Here is a 24,218-nt window from a genome sequence, read left to right as displayed (position 1 = left end):
CTGCATTGGACTTGACCGAGCCAAGTTGGTAGCGTGATCAGATAGATGGGCCAGGGGCACTTCTCTTCTAGTTTTAACGAGCTGATCCCATCCTGGTTAAAGATTAACCACAAGCTCGAGCTGCCACTGCATTATCTCGTCATTGACCGGGGCATACAGGAGCCAAGAGGATTTACTTTACATGAACTTGTGTGCGAGAGAGAGAAAGAGAGAAGGAGAGAAGGAGAGAGAGAGTGATATGGAGTAATCTGCATTCCAAACAGCAAGAGGGTGGAACTGTGTGTGTGTGTGTGTGTGTTTGTTTGACTATAGGAGTTAGTGATCGGCTTTGCTCCCAGCGGGGTGTTAAAACTGTGTGTTTACTGTATGCCATTTAGCAGTCAATCTGCTGTGTGTGTGTATGTGGATGGGCGGGATCATGTTGAGTGTGGTTTGTTGTAATCTACATTCCTCTTCTTTCAGGGCTTTGTTTTGTTTTCCCTCAGGGCGTAACGGCATTCAATGGGTTAATTGCATCAGGAAGCTTGGCGTGTAACCGACTCCTTTTAACCCTTGGGTTGTCAGCAAAAATCTTCAAATGTTTGCCACAGTGCCAAAAGGTATAATTTATTCCTTTCACCTCAAACTTTTGCATTAGGGTTCTAAATCTAGCAAGTCGATGCAGCCTTTGTCATTTTAATAATCCATAATAATATCCTTTAAAATACTTTTCTTTGGTGTATCACTGGATTAAATGGATTAAACATATGCTGTTTCATCTACAGAGGACTCCCTCTGACTAATTGGGAGACAATGCCATCTGCTGGATATTTGAAGAATGTCGAGTCAGGGAATGCCTAAAAGTGTGTAACTTGTAACTGAGTGATGTAAAGAGGTGAAGGCAGGCTCACTTATCTGGAAAGTCATAAGAGATTACTCATCCTGGATTGCTAGGATCATGCTATTCATCATCACTGACTGTGAATAGAGAGCCTTGTGCGGCTTGTGGCTTTCTGGTTTAGAAAGAATACAGAGAGAGAGAGAGAGAGAGTGATACCGTTCTCTTTTATTAGACTTGCACACCCACATCACCTTAATGCTTTCATTGATTTTCACTTAATCCTGTTGTGCGTGTTTCAATCTTCAGTGCCTTAAAGTAGTAACTGTGCTGTGGTTAAACTGGTAATCGATGAGCTTTCAGCTGTTTGGGGTTTCTACGATTTCTCGTATAGCTGCTCTACTCTTTTTGTATGTTATGGGCTTTTATTGGACATGAGATAGTAGAATTGAAATGCATCCAAGTTGGTCAAACCCAAGGCCACAGGACGCCCCATGAGCTAATAATAATGCATTTTATTTATAAAGCACTTTTCATTCAAAAAGAATTTCAGAGTGCTCCATTTCTACTTCCGAGTACCAGCAGAGAGGGACTGAACAAGCATAATTTTTGGGAAAGCTATGATCGCACCTGCAACCCCCTCAGCCCCTGCCATGATATGGACTTGATGCTGGGGTTGCCTCATGCAGGCTTCTTTTGACAGACAACATCAACGAAGTCAGCAAAGAGACAGACAGACAGGGGAAGGGTGCAAGAGGGGGACAAAGATAGAAGAGAGTGAGCCAGTCCTGTGTTTTCTCAAGGGAGTCCTGAGGAACAGAAAGGAGCTTTGTCGAGAGGTGGCCTTAGGCACAATGCTGGCCACCGTGTAGCTCATAATCTCTCTCCGTCACTGCTCTTGCTCCCTCGCTGTTGTGCGAAAAGTAGCGAGTGACCTGAAGGAGGAAATGACTAAAGAAACGACTCATTCACAATGCAATGACAGCAGGATGGACAGAGGGGAAGTCAACCCCCGGCTTTTACCCTTTTCCTAACTCCTCTACCCCTGACAACTATTACCCAATAGTTATTATAGTAATTATAGTGCGTTTGTCTGCGTGTAGCCTGTGTGCAGTGTGTGTGCTGTGTGTGTGTGTGTGTGTGCCACTGTTAAGTTTTCAATTGCACATTTTTGGTATTCCTTGTTGACTTCCTCATTTGTATTAAATGGTAATGGTTTATTCAGAAGATTGGATTACCTTTTTATTTGAAATGTAGTTGCCTTTCTTACACTTACATTTTTCATGATGAGCATTTACAGTTGTTACAGAACAAGTATGCTAATAAAGCAAATTGAATTGAGGCAGACCTTTTAACACAAAAGGCTTTCTCTTCTATGCCGTCAGGCTTGACACAGGCCAGGACATGTCCTTGTTTCCTTCTCTCTTTCTTTTTGTGTCTCTGTGTCTCAAGAAGGGAAGGGCACCTCACATATTTAGCCCCCTGCCCATCCATCTATATACATACACACACACACACATGCATACACTGCCTGTCGCTCCCCAGCGATGGGGTCAGATGTTGTGACCGGCTGAGCACTCCTCTCCTCCTCAGCTCTTCTCCTCCTCTCCCCTCCCCCTCCTCCAGCTCGCCTTGGCAGGGCATGCATGCCTGTGTCTGTTATCTACAAATGGCTGAGGAATTATAGGTTGAGAGAGGAGTAGGAGGAGTGAGGGAGAGTGTGAGAAGGGAGGGCTGGAGTGGAGGGATGGGGGGTGGGTGAGGTCATGTGACATCGCAGCAGCTGCTAGGCTAAGAATTTCTGTTTTCTCACTTAGAGAGAGAGAGAGAGAGAGAGAGAGAGAGAGAGAGAGCGCAAGGAGGGGAGAGATAGGCAGCGTGTGTTGCTTTGTTAGATAAGCTCTAAACGGTCTTTGTGAGCGGCAGCCGGAGAGACAGGAAGGCAGAGAGGCAGAGAGGGTGGACGGGTTAGAGGAGATAGATAGACGGAGAGCAAGAGAGAGGGGAGCAGGAAGATGGTGTGTGTCCTGTCGGTGGCTGCCGGTATGTGCCGTTCTGGGCTCAACGTGAAGATGCAGCCATGGGGGATCCAGGCGGCTCCACTCCTTTGTGCAGTAAGGAGCTTCAGCCACGCTCTTAATCTATGAGGAGGAGGAGGAGGGGGGAGGGGGGGGGGGGGGGGGTCATGAACTGCTGCCAGACCTCCGGATGTGTGCTTCTGTGTGTGTATTTGTCAAGCTATTGTTGTCTCCGCTTTACCTGTGTTACTCGTGTGTGTGTGTGTGTGTGTGTGTGCGTGTGTGTACCATGGTTTTATGTGTGTGGTCGATACAAGCAGAAGTACAGTGTGCTCTGTATCTATAGTATGTCAGGGTTTGCAGAAAGTTCCTTGTGTGTGTATCTTTGACTCCCCTCTCTGACTTTCTCTAGAAAGGACCTAATGTCTTGACAAAGTCACGTTACTAGACTGGGCAGTGTGTGTGTGTGTGTGTGTGTGTGTGTGTGTTTGCTTGCTTGTCTCTCAATGGCGTAGTGTCTGTCGTTCAGACAGTAGTCATTGTTGATCCCATCATTAATTGTGTGCTGGGTTCACTTTGAGTGCACTGGGTGACTGGGAGTTTACAGGCAGGACAGCTCAAGAGGTGTTGGGAATGTTCACTCTCTCCTGCCTGACTTGCTGCTGTGTGTCCATGCACACACACAAACCACAGGGTACTGTGCCTCTGCTCTCTTCTCAGGCGGGAACATGATCTTTTTATAGCCCTCTCAGCCTCTGGTGTAAACCCAGATTTAACTCCTACTTATTTAATTGTGCTATTGATAAACTGTTCGTAAGCAGCTTTTATTTCTGTGAAAAGTTTACTTTGAATGTGGATTTGAGGAGGATACTGAACTGTGTGTGTGTGTGTGTGTGTGTGTGTGTGTGTGTGTGTGTGTGTGTGTGTGTGTGTGTGTGTGTGTGTGTGTGTGTGTGTGTGTGTGTGTGTGTGTGTGTGTGTGTGTGTGTGTGTGTGTGTGTGTGTGTGTGTGTGTGTGTGTGTGTGTGTGTGTGTGTTCTGGCATTTAGGGATTTCACTGACCAAGGGGCTGTCAACACAGTGTCACCTTTCAACACACACACACACATACACACACACACCCACATACTCTAAGTCTCAGAAACATTGACTTCAGAAATCCCAAGATTCATTCAAAACTCATTGTCTGAATTTAGCAGCTGGCAGTATTTGAAACATCACAGTTGTTCCTCTAACAGTATCCTCAAACTTCCCAAGAGAGATGAGTTTGAGTAGCACCTCCCTAGCAGCATTAATTGGATCAAATGTAATATAAATGGGACGCTTTTTTAAAAGTGACAGTTGTGTGTGTGTGAGAGAGGCAATGAGTTGCTAATTTGTTACTATTTAACATCTAGGGTACTATGATATATTTCCACTAAGAGATAAAGTCACCCCTGTTGTGTTGGAGCATGCTCAGTCTAGGTTGTGTGTAAACTCCATGACCATGGACCTCTGGCAGACACACACAGACAGACTGGAGCTCTTTGAGCACATAAAGGGTGACCTGTCCTCCTAACCTCCCACCTCTGACCCTAAGCCATACAACTAAAGCCCCTCTGCCCCAGCTGTCACAAACAGACACCCAGCACCATACTCTGCCCTGACTGTCTCTGTGTCCAAGGAAACTGCTATGTGCCTCACTTGGTTTTGCATATTTCTTGCAATATATGCGTTGTATGCGTTTGTATGTAGGACTGAAGGTATTTGTAAAGACTCAAGCCCTCATGACTCAAGTGATTGTTGGTTCTTCTTGAATGCAGTATCGATTATAAATACTTTCCCATTCTCCTCCCTTTTTTTCTATTTGTAGGCATGAGCCATGAGCCAAAGTCACCATCGTTAGGAATGATCTCCACGGCGACGCGTACCACGGCGACGGTCAGCCCCCTCACCCCGTCGCCTCACAACGGCTCCATCGTAGCCAATGGAAGCCCCGCTACCCAGTCTGCTCACTCTGGATTTGCCGCAGCCCTCCGTAAACTGGCAAAACAGGCTGAAGAACCTCGAGGTAAAGCCACATGTGACATGGATTTGACATTCATGGCACTGTCAAGTTTAATTCTGCTGTACGGCAGTCTTTGGCTGTATAATTAATTAAGTAAATGTGTATTAATCAGTTTGCACTACTTGTTTGTTGTGAATATATAAGCACAGTTGTGTTCTGTGTTGTGGTTTTTTCTGTGAAAGCTCATTTAGTGATGGAAGTTTTACGTATTCATTTAACAGTTCAGAATTAACTTGCACGTTATGGTTTGCGGTTTTAGCTAATATTTGTTATTGTATAATTTATGACTGCAAAATCTTTTGCTGAAAATATTGTGATCTATAACCATCATAAGAACTACATTTATTTATACATCCAGTCCCAGGACCCATACTTGCAAAGTTAATGGATTAGGTGTACCTCCTGTACTCTCTACGTGTGTGTTGTTGGATATTTGGTCTGTGTGTGTGTGTCTGGGTTATATAGATGTGTGTGTGCACCGTGCCATGTTCCATGGCCGGTGTGTGTAGCTGAGTGCGGCTCTGCTAATAGCAATGGGATGATATCCACACAGGATTGAATTAGTTGGTGTCTCTGGAGATATTGGGACGAAGAGGAGCCACTCAAGCTGGCCCACTTAATGTGCTGTGTGTGAGTGCACAAATGTTTGTGCGCGCTTGTCAATGTGTGTATGGTGGTGTAATAATTTCTTCTTCTCAGTGTATACACACGCACGCACACATGCACGCACGCACACACACACACACACACACACACACACACACATGAAACATGCCATAGTACTCCCAGCTCTCAGCGTTTTATCCTGTGGTTGTATGAGGTCTGCATGATTATTTTTCCAATTAGTTGAATTATCTTACGACTAATTTATTGAATATGTAGGATTTCTGATTAAATAACAATTATTTCACCCAAAATAAATATCAAAGACTTAATATTTCAATATTTTATTCAATCATCTTCTCTTGACAACAAAATTATGTAACAAGACAATAGAACCTATCGGTCAGATGACTGAGAAAAATGCCATCCCTCAAATTCAAAAAGATTGCTGTTAAGATAATCAATGTATGTCATAGCAACCCTGTCCCTGTATTTTTACTTTCACTGTATTTTTTTTTTTTTTACTTTAGTACCTGACTTAAAACTTAAAGTGATTATGACCGGGAATGATTTAATCACAGGAGTAATATGCAGCTAAGATCATCACTGGCAATTGTATTTCTGCATCAGTGTGGGCCAAGAGAATAATTAAAACAAATTACAGATTGCAAAAACAGTTGCGGACTATAACAGCAGTCAGTAACGTTAGTTTAATTCATGTTCTCTCTCCTACGCAGCCGTTAAAGTAAACGGTACATATAAAACAGTTGAATGCCAGCGTTCGATGAAGCACGGCGTAACGTACATTACCATAACCACAGCAGTGCAAAAATTCCTTTTAACACGGGGGGATCAATTTTTGTGACGCGGCAACGTGCCTTATTCAAATCAACGTATTTTTGGAATCAATGGCATTGATTGTGTCGATGAGTCACTCAGCTTTAGGTTGTATGAATATGAAATATGCATAAGGTTTCTGGTTATTAACTCGTACGACCATTTGTCAGAAATTCTGAACTGCTTCTGAACTGCTGCCTTTGATGCTGCTTGTTCAAAGATTCATGAAGATGTGTTTTGAATAGGTGCTCGGTGAGGGCTTTGTGGGTTTCTGTTTCTTTCTTTGTTTCCTGTATATTTGGTAAATGCAAAACCAGCCTCTAATACTCGTGAACATGCTAATCTTTTTCAAACTCGTGTGCCTAGTGTCTCTTGATTACACTTAGATGAAAATTAAAAAAGCAGGTGTACAAAGCAGAATTTACACAGAAGAACCTCAGTGGGAAGTTTATTGAGGGTGTGTACTTGAGTGTGTGTGCATATGCATGTGTGGCTCCATGCCTTGGCTCCGGAGAGGCCCAGCTACCCCAGCTATCCACCCTTGCTCTGGCTCTTAAATCAGATGTTCCCCTCCTTTCTGGCTGTCCCTGGACACCTTGCTCCCCAGCCCACTGCAGTCTGGGACCAAGAACCCTGCCAATGATTTATTACCCACAGAGAGAGAGAAAGAACTCGGTCCCAACCTCTCCTCACCTCCCTCTCAATCCTTCTCCCCTTCATCTCTCTTCACTCCATCAACCTTACATGGCAGCCTTATTTACTTTCTCACCCTGTCTCTCTCAAACAGAAAAGTCCACTTCCAGTGTTCCTGTTTTTTCATTTTATCGTGGAATCACCTTTTTTATTGGATTTCTTTGCTTCTTATCTTTGTTGCTCATCCCCTTTTGTGTCAGTTGCAGCTGGAGAACATAAGGATTGCATTCTCTTAGGCGTGTTTTCTTTTAATACCTCTGCTTTTTTATTTTTCATTGTGGTACAAGGTGAGAATAAATGTGCGCTGTTCTATTTGTAATTTCCATTCTAGCAAGGCACAGAGCTCCTGTCTGTGTCTTTGTCAGACAAACAGACACCAGATCCTGTCTGATTAATCTCTGTCACCTTTTATTAAAAGCACAAAAAAGCTCCTTTGTTATTTGTTAAGCCCGCTGACTGTGCTGCCTGGCAGTGGTGTGTGTGTGTGTGTGTGTGTGTGTGTGTGTGTGTGTGTGTGTGTGTGTGTGTGTGTGTGTGTGTGTGTGTGTGTGTGTGTGTGTGTGTGTGTGTGTGTGTGTGTGTGTGTGTGTGTGTGTGTGTGTGTGTGTGTGTGTGTGTGTGTGTGTGTGTGTGTGTGCGTGCGTGCGTGCGTGCGTATGTGTGACTCAGGCATAAGGGGCAACTCTGCCTGTGTTAGTACCGGCTCCAGGGTGGGCAAAGGCATGTAGCCCCTGGAGCTCCAGTCACCTCTCTGTCTGCAAAGCCTGTATTTATAGGCAACACACACACCCAAACACCCCCACACATGCAAACAGTTGTCTTTGCAACTTTGTATGCCTTGTGATTTCTTAGCATGCTTCAGCCTGCTGTCCTTTCATTAGCTGCTTTGACTCAACCTCTCTCTCTGTCTCTCTCACCCTCTAGGTCATGCTTTGAGGTGAGTAGTGCAGTATATATGAGGTGCCATGACTCAATGTCCCAAGGCCAAGAGGAATTAGTTAGGTTTGAGTACTAGTATCACTGCCACCGGCTGCTGAACTGATTTAAGACCCTGAGCATGGCTGCCGTTCATACACACACGTGCACATGCACAGAGAGTGACAGACACATACATTGTGGCTAGTATAATGAATATATCTGTGCATTGAGTGCTGCGCTGAAGAGGAGAGGTGATGGATAATGAGTATCAGAGCAGTGTAAAGGACACACTCTCACCCCATGTACACTTGCATGTGTGCACAAACACACAACACACACAGATAACACACTGCCTCCAAAAGGCATGCTGATATCTGATTAATTAGGCAGACCTGGGTTTAATCCTCTCAGTTGTTTCTTCTCGCACACTCTAGACACATGCACACCACCAGAATGTCATGACCGCGCTCATACCAACTGCAGTACACTGCCTGGAGAAAACAAAGTGAGGGAGAATAGCTGTGTACAAGATAGATGAACTGAATTGGCTGGAAAAAAGAGGAATTGGAAGCCATTAGTAGATTTGTTAAAACCTGTGGTGTTCGGCAGTTTCTGTACATTTATGTGTATGCGTGTGGCCGGAGGCTTCCCTTTTTTCTGGGAGCCCAGAGCATGCTGGGACATTGGGGCAGTGTGTCTCTGACCTCTCCATCTGGAGCCTGCCTGGGGCATGCGAGTGTGTGTTTGTGCGTGCGTGTGTTTGTGTGCGTGTGTGTGTGTGTTTGTGTGCGTGTGTGTGTGTTTGTGCGCGTGTGTGTTAGTGTGTGTGTGCGTGTGTACGTGTGTGTGTATTTCTTGAAGGCAAAACCCCTCAGGCTGTGACTGTCCCTGAAACACTCACAAACAAGCTCATTTGTTTTTTTTCTCTCTCGTTTCCATACACCGCAACATTACACCTCACATGATGAGGTGGCAGCAAAGCAGCATTTAAGCATAATATACAGTTGGTACAGTCAGCAGAAGACACAGAGGATTGCTCCTCTTTTTTCCATCCGCCATCTTGTACCGTCTTTCTTTCCATCACTGGCACAGCAACACACACAGGGTGCTTCTCCCCTCCCCCCACTCCCTGATGCAGATTACAGGCTTTGTGTTGTGTTGTCGGTGCATGGCCAAGACTGTAGGAGCAGGTGTGTGTGGTGTTTGTGTGCATCAGTGGTTATTGTGTGTATGTAAGCGTGGGGATGTTTTTGTGTGTGTTAGAGTGCACGTGTTGAGGCTTGTGCTGCTGGTGGGGTGGCATATGGATGCAGGGTTGGCTGGGCACTGCTATGCACACCAGGTGTGAAATGGACTGTTTAATTAAGTGCTGATGTTGTTGTAATGCATGCATGGAGGGAGGTGAGGGTGAGGGTGAGGGAGAGGGAGGGGGGGGGGGGGGGGTTGTTGGCGGGGTGGAGTAGAGCACCTTCTGCCTGGCACGGCTGGGGCTGGCTCTGCTTGAATGTGTTGGTGGTGGTGGCAGAAGATTGGTAGGGGCCATTTGGCAATACTAAAACATTTTGTGTGATGTTGTCTTCCTATCAACGCTTAGTGATCCAGTGGGATTCACTGCTACCGCTGCTGGACTCCCCCATCGAATGAAATAGCCTGCTGAAGAGCGGTGGTGGCTTTTTGATTAGGTCAGTGGCTGAACTAAAAAGGGCCATCTATGCAGGGAGACTTGGCCGCAGCCTCTGACCTGTTTGTGTGTGTGTGTGTGTGTGTGTGTGTGTGTGTGTGTGTGCCTGTGTGTGTGAGCGGTCAAGTGTGGAGGCAGTCTGGAAGAGTGGGACTGGTAATAGAGGAGGCGATAGAGAAAGGAGCTTCACATTAATCACACACAGCTTGGGACTGAGACAGCGATTGCTTTCTTTCTCTCTTTTCCTTGCTCATTCTACCTTTTCTGTCTCTCTCTCTCGCTTTGCCCCTACACACCAAGAAAGGGACAATCAGTACAGCTAATGAAGTGCAGGTTGAGAGCTGATGAGCCTATTTTAGACTCAGGCCGAATGCTGTGCTTCACTCCTCCTCCTCATCCTCTGCCTCATCTAGCTCCCTACAGGACCAGCATGTATGGCCATCTTCTCTCTAGATGGAAAAGGAGGAGCATATGGCAGAAATGTGCCAATTGCCTCATCTAGGATGTTTCTCTTATTAGATGGATGTATGTGAGGTAGGGATCATAGTTGAATAAAGTTATAGGGGTTTTGAAAATGGACACAAGGAAATCTTGGAGGTAGGGATGGAGGTTTATGGACACACGTGACTTTCAAAGGTTTAAAAAGGAATATGAAGGAAAACAGTCATAGATGCACCCATGCATGTAACCAGACATCTCTCAGACATTTCCCATGAGTCGTAAAGTGTTGTAAATGTGTTTATGAAAATTGTGTGTTGAGTCTGACAGATCTACGTCTGGTTGGAAGGAACTGTGTTTGAAGAACAGAAGGAATTAGCGTTTATGAAGAGGTGGTAGGTGGGTGGTGGTTGCGTGGGATGTTGTTAGAGAGGAGAAGGGGATGATCGAGGAATAATAGCTGTTTGTATTTTGTGTGCGTGTACGTGGCGAGGAAGGATGCTTAGATCTGAACACAGATTCTGCAGGCTGCAAAAAGAGAATGAAGCTTTTGGACCGCCATTGTCTCTTTTATTTCCTTCTTCACCTCACCTGCTTCTCTTCCTGCTCTTAATTATTTAGTTGGCCCTGCTTCTCCTCCAGTCTGCTTTGCCTCCACATGGAAAAGGAGGAGGAGATGGGAAGAGAGGGGGGTTAGAGAAATAGATGGAGTTCTGTTGCTTAGCAGTCCTCTCCTTTCTGCGTCTTCCCTCCCTGCAGCCTTATTTGTTCCCCTATCCTGTGTGTGTGTGTGCGTGTGTGTGTGTGTGTGTGTGTGTGTGTGTGTGTGTGATGAGTGAATAGGCTGTGACACTAGAGCTGTATTATGTGTAGCTCCATTCCCCAGGCTGAGTGGGTTGCTATTGATTGGCCTAGTCTTGCATGGGAGAGTAATGGCCCTCCGAGGTGAGGGGGGGAGGATTAGGCCACTAATTGCCTTTGTGCAGACAAGATATGGCTCTCCCCCTCAATATCCCCCACCCTGTGCCTGCCACCTACTCACCCATCTGCACCCCTTATCTCTCTGCTTGCCCCTCCTCTCAATCTCTCGCCTCACCTTTCACCTCTTTTGCACTCTCACTTGCTGTTTTATTTTCTTCCCCCCAATCCCTCCCCACCTCCTATAATTTTTAATTGTCATCTCTCCCCTCACAATGTATTACACCCCCTGTTCCATTATTGATTATGTCTATTATTTAGTGGTATTAGGTAGAATGAAGTATATAAAATCAGTCAATATTCTGACTGCACCTTCCACATGATGACGTTGTCTGTTAGCTTATGTTGCCACGGAAACCAAAGCAGGGAAGAAATGGTGTTTGGTTGGGTAAGATATTTTTGTTATGATGGTAATAATTGGAGAGGAAGTAGACCTGAAACTGGCCCGAGGTTTCAGCTGTTGTGGTTGCCTTTGAGCACGTCCATGCACAAAAGCACACTACCTGCACATGCACACACACAGAAGAGCACATCTCCTGCTGTCCTTGCTGCTGCGCCGAAGTGTGTGTCCCATTGAGAGGGTTGTGACCCAGTTTGACTGTGTAATGCTGCTCTCACTCACTGAGCAGAGGAAACCTACAGCACACTACTGTAAGAAGAGTCGGAGGCTGGGTGAAGAAGAGGGAACAAGTAGAGAAAAATAAAGAGAAAAAGGGAAGACGGAAGAATAACAATATTCTGAAGGAAGAGACAGCCTGTACGGGGGGGAAAGATTAAATCGCACTGATAAACGTATGTGAATGTGAGCATATGATATGAGAGCTTTGGAACATGAGAGAGAGAAAGCAAGATGTGTGGAAAGCCAGGCATGTGACCAGACCGTGACCCTGCGCTACAGGGTTTCCCTGGAGGGCTTTGTTAATGTGGCACAGCTACAGCGCAACAGAGAAGCTCATTGGGCCAGCGTTTCACCACCTGCTGTGTGTGTGTCTGTGTGTGCGGTGAAGGGGGGAGTTTTGTGTGTGGCTGCAAGCGCCACTGACTGTATATACATTCAGTATGGCTGTTCACTCCCGTGTGTGTGTGTGTGTGTGTGTGTGTGTGTGTGTGTGTGCGCGTGTGTGTGTGTCATGGCTATGTGACTCTCACAGGGCTGCTCATCCTGATCACTGTCACTTCATAATAGGGGCCTTGGGCCATCCATATGGCCCTCTCTGTGTGTAAGTGTGTGTGCACGTTATTTGTTGCTTGTTGTAGTTCTGCAACCCCTCTTTATTCCAGAGTGAAGGAGCTACAGGATAATACTGTTGTTACATTGGTCTTTATATTAACAGAGCAATAGACAGCGATCAGCTTGTCTTATGTTTCATTCTTTCACTGTTCTCATGTCATCTGTCTCTGTCTTTCTTCAGCTGCGTCCTCCATCAGCAGTGAGTCCTCTCCAGTGTCCTCCCCAGCCACCAACCACAGCTCTCCAGTCAGTACACCCAAGAGAGGTCCTCTTGGTCCAGGGCCTGTCCTGGTTCCCCCAGCGGGCCACAGTGTGCCAAACACTCCACCTGTAGTCACCATTGCTCCAACAAAGACTAGCAACGGCCTCTGGAGGAGCGAGGGACGCCAGGTAAAACCAAATTTAAGCTCTGACCTTGAGCCTGCTCTCTTCTTTTCTCTTGTTTCCTCTTAGTTTCTTTCAGTTGCTGAAAGTCCAGGTTTTGTTTCTCTTCTAAGTAACAAAGATGTTCTCATTCTTCAGCCAACACAAGCATGCACACAGTCAGGCTCTTGAGTGAGTAATGGATAATGTAGATCACCTGTAATCTATAGTGTGGTAGTAAGTATTTGACATAAGTACATGTGACATACTGTAGCTGGCAGGTCTGTGAATGTGTGCTTCCCTCAAAGCCTCCCTCACCACCCTGTCAACTACACCCCCCCCACTTAGCCCTCTTGCCCTTGGCCCAGCCCCTCTTGAGCCGCTGCCCCCCACCATCCCCATCCCCATCCCCATCCTCACCCTCTTCACCCAAGCAGTCAAGTGCATCCCCTGCCTCGTCACCTTGACACCCGCTCTCTGTTACGTAGTGGGGGAGAGAAATAAATGGGGAGAGAGGGAGAGCTGCTTGCTTTGATAAGGAGTGGTTTGTGGATTATGGCCTTGCTTTTGCTTTAAGCCTTCTTATCTCAGCTCAGGGCTAATTTTCGAGGCCAAGCGCACATTTCCGAACAGCACGTGGCAACATGCGGAAACTCTCCGAGACACTTTGACAGTTCCCGGGAGAGAGAAGGGGGATAGCGAAGGGTCAGTAAGGAGGTCAGCCAGCTATATTTGTGGAAGCATTCAGACTATTGTCCTCTCTCCTGGACAACCCCCCTGACCCTTTTATGAAATGATCCTTCAGGAGTTAATGGGTCAACCAGAGCTGGGAGGGGCTGGAGAGACAGGGTTGCTCTCCCAATGATGTCACCCTTTTGCCATTCCTTCAGTTTAACAAGTTTAAAAGAGCAGAAAATAAATAAAGAGACAGAAGCACCCTCCGTGCATGTGTTTGTATGCTTTTGCACGGTGGTTAAGAGGTCAAGCTCAAATTAAAAAGGTTGTGTCCCTGGGTTTGAGGTGACTCCAGCAGCGCGGGGCCACCCAGCCAAAGAATCAGGAGGTTAAGGGAGGTGATGTGGACAAGAGTTGGGATGAGGGAGTAGGAGGTTGGTGGGGGCCAGCAGCTGGGATGCGTCACTAAAACTACCGTAATAGCATCTCCCTTATTTCTGTGGAGCCGCTTCAGCGAGCGCATATAACTCTGGTCGTATAGGCCACACACACATACATACATACACACATACATGGATAAATACATACATACACGCCATCAAAATGCCTCTTCAATGCTTCCATTGCTAATCACTGATCAGGAAAGATGCAACAAGGAAGAAAGGTTGACCCTCTGGCACTGTTCCTTTTGCCCCTTACCCTTGTCTCCCTTTATGTCTACTATTATCATTCAAGTTTTATGCCACATTTTCCTTTGAGCATGATATTGTTGCGCCATGTAATGGCCAACCCTGATTTTCAATGCAGAATGATAGAGAGAGGATAAATACAGAAACACAAGTTGTATAGAGAGGCAGGAGTCTCTGGATCCCCTGTAAAGCATACAAGAAAAGCTTGTTTGTCGCGGTCTTCACATTTGTGTGTGTGTCCTGCTTTCTTGTGTGCTATAAGGCTTGATTGGTGTCTCTCAGGCGGAGATGTGAGTCTGTCTTTCGGGGCTGATGGGCAAGGCAGCGAAGGAGGGAGGGCTTGGTGCGTTGGCATTTTGCTTTAATGACTGCAGGAGTCTGCTCCCGCTGCTGCCTGTAATTGCTTTTTAATTGGCAATTTGGATTCATGCCTCCATCTGAGAGGCGTAAACGAGTGCTCTACAATGCGCAGGGTCTCCCACCCTCAGTGGGGGTTACAGGGGCCTGGCTCACACAGAGGAAGATGGCTGTTAATGGATGTGTCTTTGAGTCTGAGTGCTTGTATTTGTACTCCGTACTTTGTATATGGCATGGTGCTGGTATATAGTGTGTGTGTTATATAGTAGGCTGTTTTTTGGCAGGTGGTGACAGGTCAAAATGGCTGGTTGGATGTGTAGGTGCCTGAGTGACTAAGGTTTCTCTCTAATGGTGTTGGAAGATTCTATCTTTGTGGTGTATGTGCTTTTTCAAGGTACTGACCTGTTACACATGCATCCACACACGCATGCTCAGAGTAGACATACACAAACAGGAACTAAACATCTGCATCCAGCATGACAGCCACATGCACACATTCTACACATCTAAAACAGGTTTCTACATTCCTTTTTCGTTGATCATATCACATATAAGAAGGGATTTCTGTTTCTTAGTGACAATATTATTGTAGAAGCAGAAGCCAGTTAACTGGCTAATAGCATCAGCAGCACCACCATTCATTGTTGTTTTACTGGCATTGTTGTTCCATCCCCTTATGATGGGATTTCTGTGAAATTTGAAACAGTTGATTCAATTTTACGATAATTTGTCTGGCAATTGACAGTTATTGAGTCATAGCCATGATTATAAAACCGTGCCCCTATCACACACACACACTCTGTGATGATGCAGGTTCAACCCATTTGATTCATTCCAACTTCTAGTCACCAGATAACTACCAGATAGTCAACAACTCCTAGAAATAGAATATAACTAGACCACGCACGATTGTATTAGCTAAGAAGGTTCTTGTGTTGTTATGCCATTAAAAGTGGTCAGCAGATTGTTGTTTGTGTCCTTTTCTTAAATTGAATTGCCTGCTTGCCTCGCACACTTTTTTATAAAGACTCCCAGAGAGCATCCCGTCTGCTATTGGTAGTGTTGGACAACTACGCAGATTTAAAAGAACAGAGGAAGAGAAGGAACAAACAGAGAGCCTGACATGTTGCGGCTCCCTAGCCACAATCTGATATTGACCTCTTTTGACATATATGAACCTCTTATCCAGTTGGCTGCTGATTGGGAGGGAAAGTCCACCTTCTCCCTGTGCTCATACAGCTTTGAAAGGATGGAAGTGGTTTAGGGGGTTTACAGGGACAATAGGTCTGAGGGAGTAGAGTTCCTTACTGTTTAGTGAAGCACGAAAAACAACAAGGAGAAAACAGTAACATTAAACTACTGCAACATGGGGGCGTCTTAAGAAACAAAAGGGGATGCGGGGAGTCTAAACATTATAGGCGTTTAGGATTGGATGTTAGCGCATCAGTGTCAGCCTGGGTCAGTGGCTGCAGAGCAGGACGTGGAGGTAATGGCTCCCTAAATTGGATTTATTTTATCGGAGGCAGTATAGAGAGAGGACAGTGCTGCTGTAAGGTCTCTCTCTAATCCCAGGGAGCACAGAGGTTAATTTAGTGGGGCAAGGACTGCCTTCTCATCTCACTCCTTTTTTATGTCTTCATCGCTGCCAACTTCAACTTGACTTTTCATTTTGTGAGAGATGAGATAACTGTTCCATCATACCTGCGAGAATCCTCCTTGACTGTGTCTCCCTCCATAAACAGTTTCCTTGTTCAGCTTACAAGGGTTGTACGTTTCTCTTTTCTGCGATTGCATTTGTAGGCAGAGGGAAACCAAAACTTCAGAAAATGCACTCCCACTCCCACAGCAGGATGTCTCTCTAGCTCTGAAACAGTGTATGTGCCCGCTGAGTGTGTGTGTTTGTTGTGGGATTGGATAAGTGAGACCAGGCTTGTTGGCAAAGGGAGAGAGGGAAGAGAGAGAAACAGAGGCAGGGGGATGTTGCATTTGTGACTTTGTTGTCTTTCTTGAAAATGTTAGTGTTTAAGTTATGTGCACACACACAAACTCACACACTTTGCCAAGATCAAAGTCATCACCGCTTTAGAAGTGCTGCTGTTGTACCTCTACCATTAGCGCATCTTCATCGATCATACAGATGACATCTCTTGTATACAATTAGAGAAAAAAACAGTGAGGCTGTTTTTTTACCACTCTATATCATTTTCATCCTACATTCCCCCCAGAGAAATGTTGATGCATCTATTTTTAAAGTGAGGTGGTTATGTGAGAAAGTGACTAATAGTGCCTGAGGTAGGAAGGAGAGTGTGGGAGTCTGCTGCACCATACTGTCCTATTCTTTCCCCGTCTCCCCATTCACAGGATGGGCTCCATGAGCATTGACAACCGTGACGGTCACAGGTCTTCACGAACAATGACTAAACTCTCTCTCTGTATCTCTCTCCAGGCTGACTCAGGGCCTCGTGGGGCCAGCAGGGAACGTCTGGGTGCAGAGGGGAACCTCCCACAGGAAAAGGGTGGCCCCTCAGTCCCTGCCCACCTCCTGGGAAACCCCTATGCCTTTGGTCTCACCCCCGGTGCTGTCATGCAGGATTCACGGTTCCATTCTCTCAAGTGAGTCTCGCACCGCTCTGCCTGTGTCTCTGGATTTGAGGAGTTCACATGTTTCAATTTTTAAAAAAAGAAGAAAAAAAAGTTTCTTCATGCACTCTTCTAGGTGCATGATGAATAATACCTGGGTATATTAAATTTGTTGGAATAAGCAAATGACAAACAATTGTTTTGTTGACGTTGGTGCTCAGAAACAATTAATTCAAATCGTAACAGCGGACACATACAAATCAAACTAATGTTTTTTCTCTATTGCGCCCCCTCTGCCTGTCTTACCTTCAGTCTGCCCAGACAGTTGCCTAATGCAGTGCCCCCTGGTCATGTACCAGAAGAGTACCTCCGTGGTTTCCGGCCCTATGCCACGACTGAGGATGCCCTCCGCATGTCCTCTTTGCCCTTGGGCCTGGACCCCGCCACTGCAGCTGCCGCAGCTGCTTACTACCACCCCAGCTACCTGCCCCACCCCTCCTTCACGCCATACAGGTAAGCCTCTTCATTAATTTGTTTTGTTGACTTGGCACCCTTTTCCTCTGAGAGCAAATTGTGCAAACCCGTGCATATGAGTGAGTATTTGTAATGTTTAGACTCAGCAGTACACACATTAGTGTATAGCTGACCTTGAATTCATGTTCCCAGAGGTAAAATATTGATGTTCTTCATTTATTTATTTATTTAACTGTGGCAGGGTTTTCTTTAAGTGTAAGAGAGTTGAAGAAAAATGTGAAAATGAAAACAAGCTGGTTCCAGGTAAACCAAAAGCAATCCAACAATACACATAACTGATACAAAATAACCAACACCATAGTATTATCATGAACAGGAAGACATTCTGTTAAAACAGAGGTCACAGAGTATTATTTAAAAATATTACATTCTTGTACTGATCACTGCGGTACCTCTTTGAACACATAAGAGCAGAGTTTATTATATCAGTCCTAAATTGCAGCTTTATTTATTGTATCATCTGACAGGCTGCTGCTGCTAAGAAGCCTCTGTTCGAAAAACATCCTGGTCAGCTGTGTCAAAATGCTTTTAAGAGATTGATTAAAAATACATATGGATTGCTGTTTATTGCCAAAATTTGCACTAATGTAATTTACAACCTTCATATCTGCTGTAATGATGCTTTATTGCTTAAATCAGAGTGCTCATAGAGAAGTGTGTCTATGGATACCTACTGTATTTTTTTTAGAATGAGACAAACACAACTATTTGCTTTATTAATGAAGGAGTTGTATCTATTTTGGAGCTTCTTAAACCAAGCCAGTTAATAACAAGAACCATTTTCCTTGCCTTTAGTTATGCCTATGAATAAAATATGAACATCTAAAAGAGAGCCATGGCTGGTTTTGCCACTTAACTCTATATATCTGGAGCTTGTTCATGCATGCTTTGTGAGAAATTACCATAAAATAATCCCTGAGCTGTTTATACATCTGAGATGAGATCCTGTTCACTACTGAGGTGTGTTCATTCTCTCATAAGCAACATTTTAATGTAGTTTTGTCTCAGATAATTGATAGTGTTCTGTATTGGTATTCTATGTGCAATGTTTGTTTAAAAAATACATTGATCCTAAATGTATACTACATTTGATGATGTAGACTGTGCTTTGAGAAAGACCCGGCTTGCTTTGGGCTATGACACAGGCAGCGTGCCCCTGGTCTGTCAATCCAGCAAGATCAGAGGACTGCAGCACCCATCACACACTGCGCTGTAATGGATTTAATGAGGGGATGTGCAGTGGATGTCACACACATACACAAGTTGTGCATCAACACACAGCACAGTCTCTCGCTTGCTGCTGTGTGGTGATTGAGGTTAGCTGACAGATACTGCTACCTTCTTGAGATATGGAAGACCCTGTGACGTTGCCTCTTTGGGAGATGGAAGAGCACAGGTTAATGAATGTGAATGCTTCACTGTCACACAGAGAGACTGAATTATCTCTCTCTCTCTCTCTCTCTCTCTCTCTCTCTCTCTCTCTCTCTCTTTCTCTTTTCTTTATGGCAATGCTTATCTCCCAGGATGGATGACCCATTCTGCCTCTCTGCCTTGAGGTCACCTTTCTACCAGCTGCCAGGAGGGGGAGCTTTACCTCCCATCCATCCCTCTGCTGTTCACATGCACCTACCAGGGGTCCGCTACCCTGGAGACTTCACACACCCCTCAATGTCAGCACTGCAGTCTGAGAGGTAAAGTCCCCTTAATTCATGCATAAGTACAGTCACAAGTGCATTTATACAATAGATCTTGGCAGTGTGCCATGATTTCTTTCTAATTTGACTGACATCTTTCTACTTCTACCTCTCTGTCCATCCTTGCTTTTTAGGCTTCAGCTGGAGGATGAGCTGCGACAGAGAGAGAGGGAGCGAGAACGAGAACGTGAGCGTGATAAAGAGAGAGAGCGTGAGGCTGAGAGAGAGAAAGAACGGGAGAGAGAACGAGAGAGGGAGAGAGAGAGGGAGAAGGAGCTGGAGAGGGAGAGAGAGCGTGAGAGGGAAAGAGAGCATGAAAGGGAGAGAGAGAGGGAGAGAGAAAGAGAGAAGGAGCTGGAGAGGCAGAAGGAGAGAGCACTGAGGGAGAAGGAGCTGCAGGCATCCAAGGCCATGGAAAACCACTATTTGGCTGAGCTCCATGCCATGAGGGGGCAGGAGGACAGAACCAAGCCTGAGAGACTCACCCCTAATCGGGCTGGTATGTGTCCGTGCTTCTTCTGTAGCTTCCTTAAGCTATAATCATACTGTTTGTAAACACATGTCCTTATGAACACTATCTATCAGTTAGAGCTGAAACAATGAGGCAATTAATAAACAAGTCGACAATGGATGATAATCAGTTAATTGTTTAAGTAATTTCTTAAACTATTCGCCTAAAACTCAGCGGTTCCTTACTTTTTAAAATTCTTCTATGATTGTAAACTGCATATTTTGAGGTTTTGGACTGTTGCTCAGTTAAAAACATGCAATTTGAAGAATTTGTGCTCATGTTCATGTCTTATTACTGTCAGATAGTTGTCCAGACTAAACAAATGGTCCATGAATTGAGAAAATAATCAAATGAAAAACAATTAGTTGCACCTCTAAAATGTGTAACTTTTCTCCCTCCACAGAGAAAACCAAAGATCCCGCACCTCCAGCTCCCAAACCAGTGCCACCAGGACTCCACTCTTCCATGGTCCAATCACATCATCCCATCCCTGGTCTAATCCCGGGCCACGGCCTCTACATGGGGTCCAGTGCTGTAATGACGGGGCTCTCGGCCTCAATGATTGCTCAGAGGACCAATGAGGAGGAGAGGTGGTTGGCGCGGCAACGTAAGCTGCGGCAAGAGAAAGAGGATCGTCAGTACCAGGTGTCTGAATTCCGCCAGCAGGTTCTGGAGCAGCACCTGGACTTGGGCCGGCCCGCTGACACGGCAGATCACAGGACAGACCCACACAGGTGAGACAACACTCATTGCAGTCTGGCTAACATGTGCAGAGATTTCAAACCCACATTTTTACATTACATTACATGTCATTTAGCTGACGCTTTTTATCCAAAGCGACTTACAATCATGTTACATTCGTACACTGTAGACAGGGAACAATTCAGGGTTAAGTGTCTTGCTCAAGGACACATCGATTAGGGCGGGGATTGAACCGCCAACCCCCAGATTGAAAGACAGACCTGCTAACCACTGACCCACATGCTGGCAGTATTTATTTACAAATGTGTTGGCGATTCCCCAATCTGACAGAGACATGCAGCTCTGCGGGGCTCTATGAAACCAAAAATGCATGCAGAAGCTGGCAGACTTTAGATGTTTGTTTTCAAGCATGCCTGGAAAACACATAAACCTTGTTGGAAGCATCACGTCTACTCTATTGCTGTCCGTGCGTACGTCCAGGCCTGACATGTAGGCAAACAGGCAGCTATGTTAGGGTGTCGATGTAGGGTGTAAAGTGCGGTCATGATGAGGATGATGAGGATGATGTCGATGTCCTGATGCTGTTTCATGTGTAGTGAGTAGGGGTTTCAAACAGGCAGTGAGTGTGATGGCTAAGATACACAGAGGCTAATTCTCAGCTAATCCTCTCAAACTTGTTCAGCGTAAGCCCCCTGCTTACCCTCCTTTGTTACTGTGCCTGTGTTTGTGTTGTTGTGAGCGATCAGAAGTGAGGCTGTGGTTAATTCTGAACTGGTAGTACAGGAGAGATACACACGTCTGCTATCAGTAACCCAACGGTATAATCGCAGAATCACAGCTCACAGGCTGCAGATTGCAGATAACGCACATTTACTCACTCATATACACAAACACACACACAAACAGGGAGGCATAGATAATTTGACTGCAGTGTGCGATCCTGCCAGGTTTGATTTGGAAAGACGCTCGAGACAGTGTCCATCAGCCACCTTTCTTTTTTCCTCACTGTTTCCATTTATTTTGCACCACCATCAATTATTTGCTTCAAGCATCTGTTTTGATATTTATGTAATGGTCCCCATTACATGAATATGCTTATTCTCTATCTCATATCATTGACTCTGATTCTGACAATCCATCGTTTTCCATAACCTTCCTATGTCAATCATTTTCTTCTCGGGCTGAACACTTCTCCTGGCCTCTCTCAGACTGCTCTCTGGACTTAGTGTGTGAGTGTGTGTGTGTGTGTGTGTGTGTGTGCACGCACGCATGCACGCACGCAAGTGCATACGAGTGCATGCATGCCACACTACAAGGACCTAACAGATCAAAAACAGGCCTGTATATCTGGAGGACATTGTGTGCCTTGGCCACATCCTCACTCGGCTCTGGGCTACTCTGTTTGGGCTTGATAACACTGCTTTGCACACACAACCCCACAGACATACTGACAGGGATGAAGGGAAATAGGCAAGGCATATACGCACTCTGGTGTGTCTCTTTTTTGTTGCTTGTTTAATTGGAAAACACTATTAATATATTTTAGGGGAGACTGTATTTCTTACAGATGAACATGACCCCTGTCCCATTGCATCCCTACAGATCCATACCAAATCACCATGAACCAGGAAGCCGGGATCTCCACCCTCACTTAGGCGCCCCTCCACCCCTCATCTCCCCTAAACCTCCTCAGCCACCACGCGAACACCACCCTCCCACCACCCTGTGGAACCCTGCCTCTCTTATAGAAACCCCCTCAGAGTCCCGACGTAACCACGAGCCCTCAGGGATGGGACATTATGAGCTCAGTCGGCTGCCCCCAGGTTCCTCTAAATATGAGGATGGAGCACGAAGGAGAGAAGGGGGATCAATGGAGAAGTATCCGCCAATGAGAGGTCCTCCGGGGCTGCCGGAACCCAGCACGTTCCTTGCTGATCTGGAGAAATCCACCCAGTCCTTCTTCAGCCAGCAGAGGGTGTCACTGTCTCTGTCAAGCCAGTATGAACTGGAGGGAGCCATGAAAAGCAATGCTGGACTTAAGAGCCTCCAGGGACACCCGGGGCACAGTAGACACGGACAAGGGCTAGGAATGGTCCCTGGGCCGGGGATGGGCCAGGTAGCCACAGTGGGGGTGGGTCCAGACACGATGCTGATCTATGACGACTTCCTTCAGCAGCACCGAAGGCCTGTCAGCAAGCTGGACCAGGAGGAGAGGAGGAGGAGGGAGGCCAGGGAAAAAGGTACTCACCCTAAGCACACTGTAGCACTACACCTGATCACATGCACTCTTGCATGCTTTGAAAAAATCATAGAATTTGTCTTGTTTTATTCAACAATCAACTTTTATTAGAGGATTTTAAAGTGAGGTGTCAGTAGTGACCTCTTTGCTTGCTGCAGGTTACTACTATGAGCTGGATGACTCATATGATGAGAGTGATGAGGAGGAGGTGAGAGTCCATCTCAGGAGAGTAGCAGAGCAGCCCCCACTCAAACTGGATGACTCCACAGAGGTAAAGCACCTGCCAACACATTCTTTATGTGCTTTCTGTAAGCACTCATGGCAAAACATAAGATTTATTTTGCCTCTCTTGCACAGAAATTGGACTTCCTGGGAGTGTTTGGCCTGACCACAGTGGGCCGGCGAGATGATCTGGTGCAGCAGAAGAGAAGGAAAAGGAGGAGGAGGCTCAGGGAGCGCAGCCCTTCGCCACCTTTCTCGCACTCAAAACGCACTCCCCCTCCTCCTCCCCAACTCAGCACACGCTTCACCCCTGAGGAAATGGACCGAGCACCGGAGCTTGAGGATAAGAAGCGCTTCCTCACCACGTTCAAACTGTCCCATGTCACTATACAGCAGAGGAGAGGTAAAGGAATTTATAGTGATACACAAATCTTTAGTGGTGCTTACCTATCGTTTTGTTTAATTATGGTTCAAGAAGTATGTTAACCAGTGGAATACTTAACTGTGCGTAACAATGCTTCTTAGCTATTCTTAATTAAATAAACTATGGCTCTCTTATTGTTCAAGAAAATAATCGGTGGGTCCAGGTGGCTAACTCCACTCCAGTGGTAAAATATCAGAAAAGGAAAATGTTTTATTGACATTGATGAATACTTTATCAGTTTGCCTCGGCCACATATGTTACTCATGTCATGTCTCGTCTCTCTGACATCTCAGTTCAGTAAAGTTTAGAAGAAGACAGACTGAATGCAAGCTCACTTAGCTTTTAGAATGTAGTAATTTTCAGCTTGCTGACGCTTCACTTCTGCTGAGCTTCATAAAGGGGTCAGACAAGGATTGTGCCAAGCTCAAACCCCTGTATTATACGCAGCATATTTTAAGCAATGTACGTATAATGTAAGGCCTTACATTGCCCCAGTTAGACAGGGGGACTTGTGTCAAGGTTCTGCTAGTAGACACTTTCTTCATACGCACACACACTCTCACATACTGACAAGGAATCGGGAGTGGCAGCAGTGGGTCGACAGTGATCTGAGTCTAATCCTCTTGATTTACTGTCTGCTGCCGACAGATGGCAGCGCACTGCCTCCCACGCTGGCAGGTCACTCAACCGCATTTTACGCACACATTTTGTGAGTAAGTTACATACAGACAGGACTAACTCATTTTCTGTCTCCTAGATAATAAAAGGGTGGTTGAGCTGCTTCATGCCGTTAAAGAAAAAAGCGTAACCTTGGATACCATTAGACATGCCCCTCATCCGCTATGTAAGAGTCCTCCAGCACAGATTTCTGGTGAGACACGCGCTAATGGCCGTAAACATACACGCTCGCTCATCCCTAAATTATTGTCTTAGTATGATAATCATTAATTTGTGTGATGCATCTGGT

General features: G+C 45.7%; 1 protein-coding gene across 5 annotated transcripts in view; it reads left to right on the top strand.

Annotated features, from left to right (window-relative positions):
* gse1 (Gse1 coiled-coil protein) overlaps positions 1-24,218 on the top strand; it is a 57,511-nt gene that overhangs the window by 28,134 nt on the left and 5,159 nt on the right. For 2 of the 5 annotated variants that reach the window (XM_034558049.1, XM_034558076.1), the window contains exons 2-12: positions 4,688-4,885; positions 12,443-12,651; positions 16,792-16,958; positions 17,238-17,438; positions 18,983-19,150; positions 19,288-19,652; positions 20,068-20,398; positions 21,969-22,606; positions 22,764-22,876; positions 22,963-23,230; positions 24,009-24,122. In XM_034558049.1, coding sequence (XP_034413940.1) covers positions 4,688-4,885; positions 12,443-12,651; positions 16,792-16,958; positions 17,238-17,438; positions 18,983-19,150; positions 19,288-19,652; positions 20,068-20,398; positions 21,969-22,606; positions 22,764-22,876; positions 22,963-23,230; positions 24,009-24,122 — 2,772 coding nt within the window. Of the gene's footprint in view, positions 1-2,656; positions 2,932-4,687; positions 4,886-12,442; positions 12,652-16,791; positions 16,959-17,237; positions 17,439-18,982; positions 19,151-19,287; positions 19,653-20,067; positions 20,399-21,968; positions 22,607-22,763; positions 22,877-22,962; positions 23,231-24,008; positions 24,123-24,218 lie in introns of those variants that run through there. The other 3 variants (XM_034558067.1, XM_034558057.1, XM_034558083.1) reach the window with 3 other exon arrangements.

Source organism: Cyclopterus lumpus, chromosome 3 (assembly GCF_009769545.1).
Source record: "Cyclopterus lumpus isolate fCycLum1 chromosome 3, fCycLum1.pri, whole genome shotgun sequence".
Classification (NCBI taxonomy): Eukaryota; Metazoa; Chordata; class Actinopteri; order Perciformes; family Cyclopteridae; genus Cyclopterus; species Cyclopterus lumpus.
Note: the sequence above shows the minus strand (reverse complement) of the source record. Positions and strands in the feature narration are given on the sequence as shown.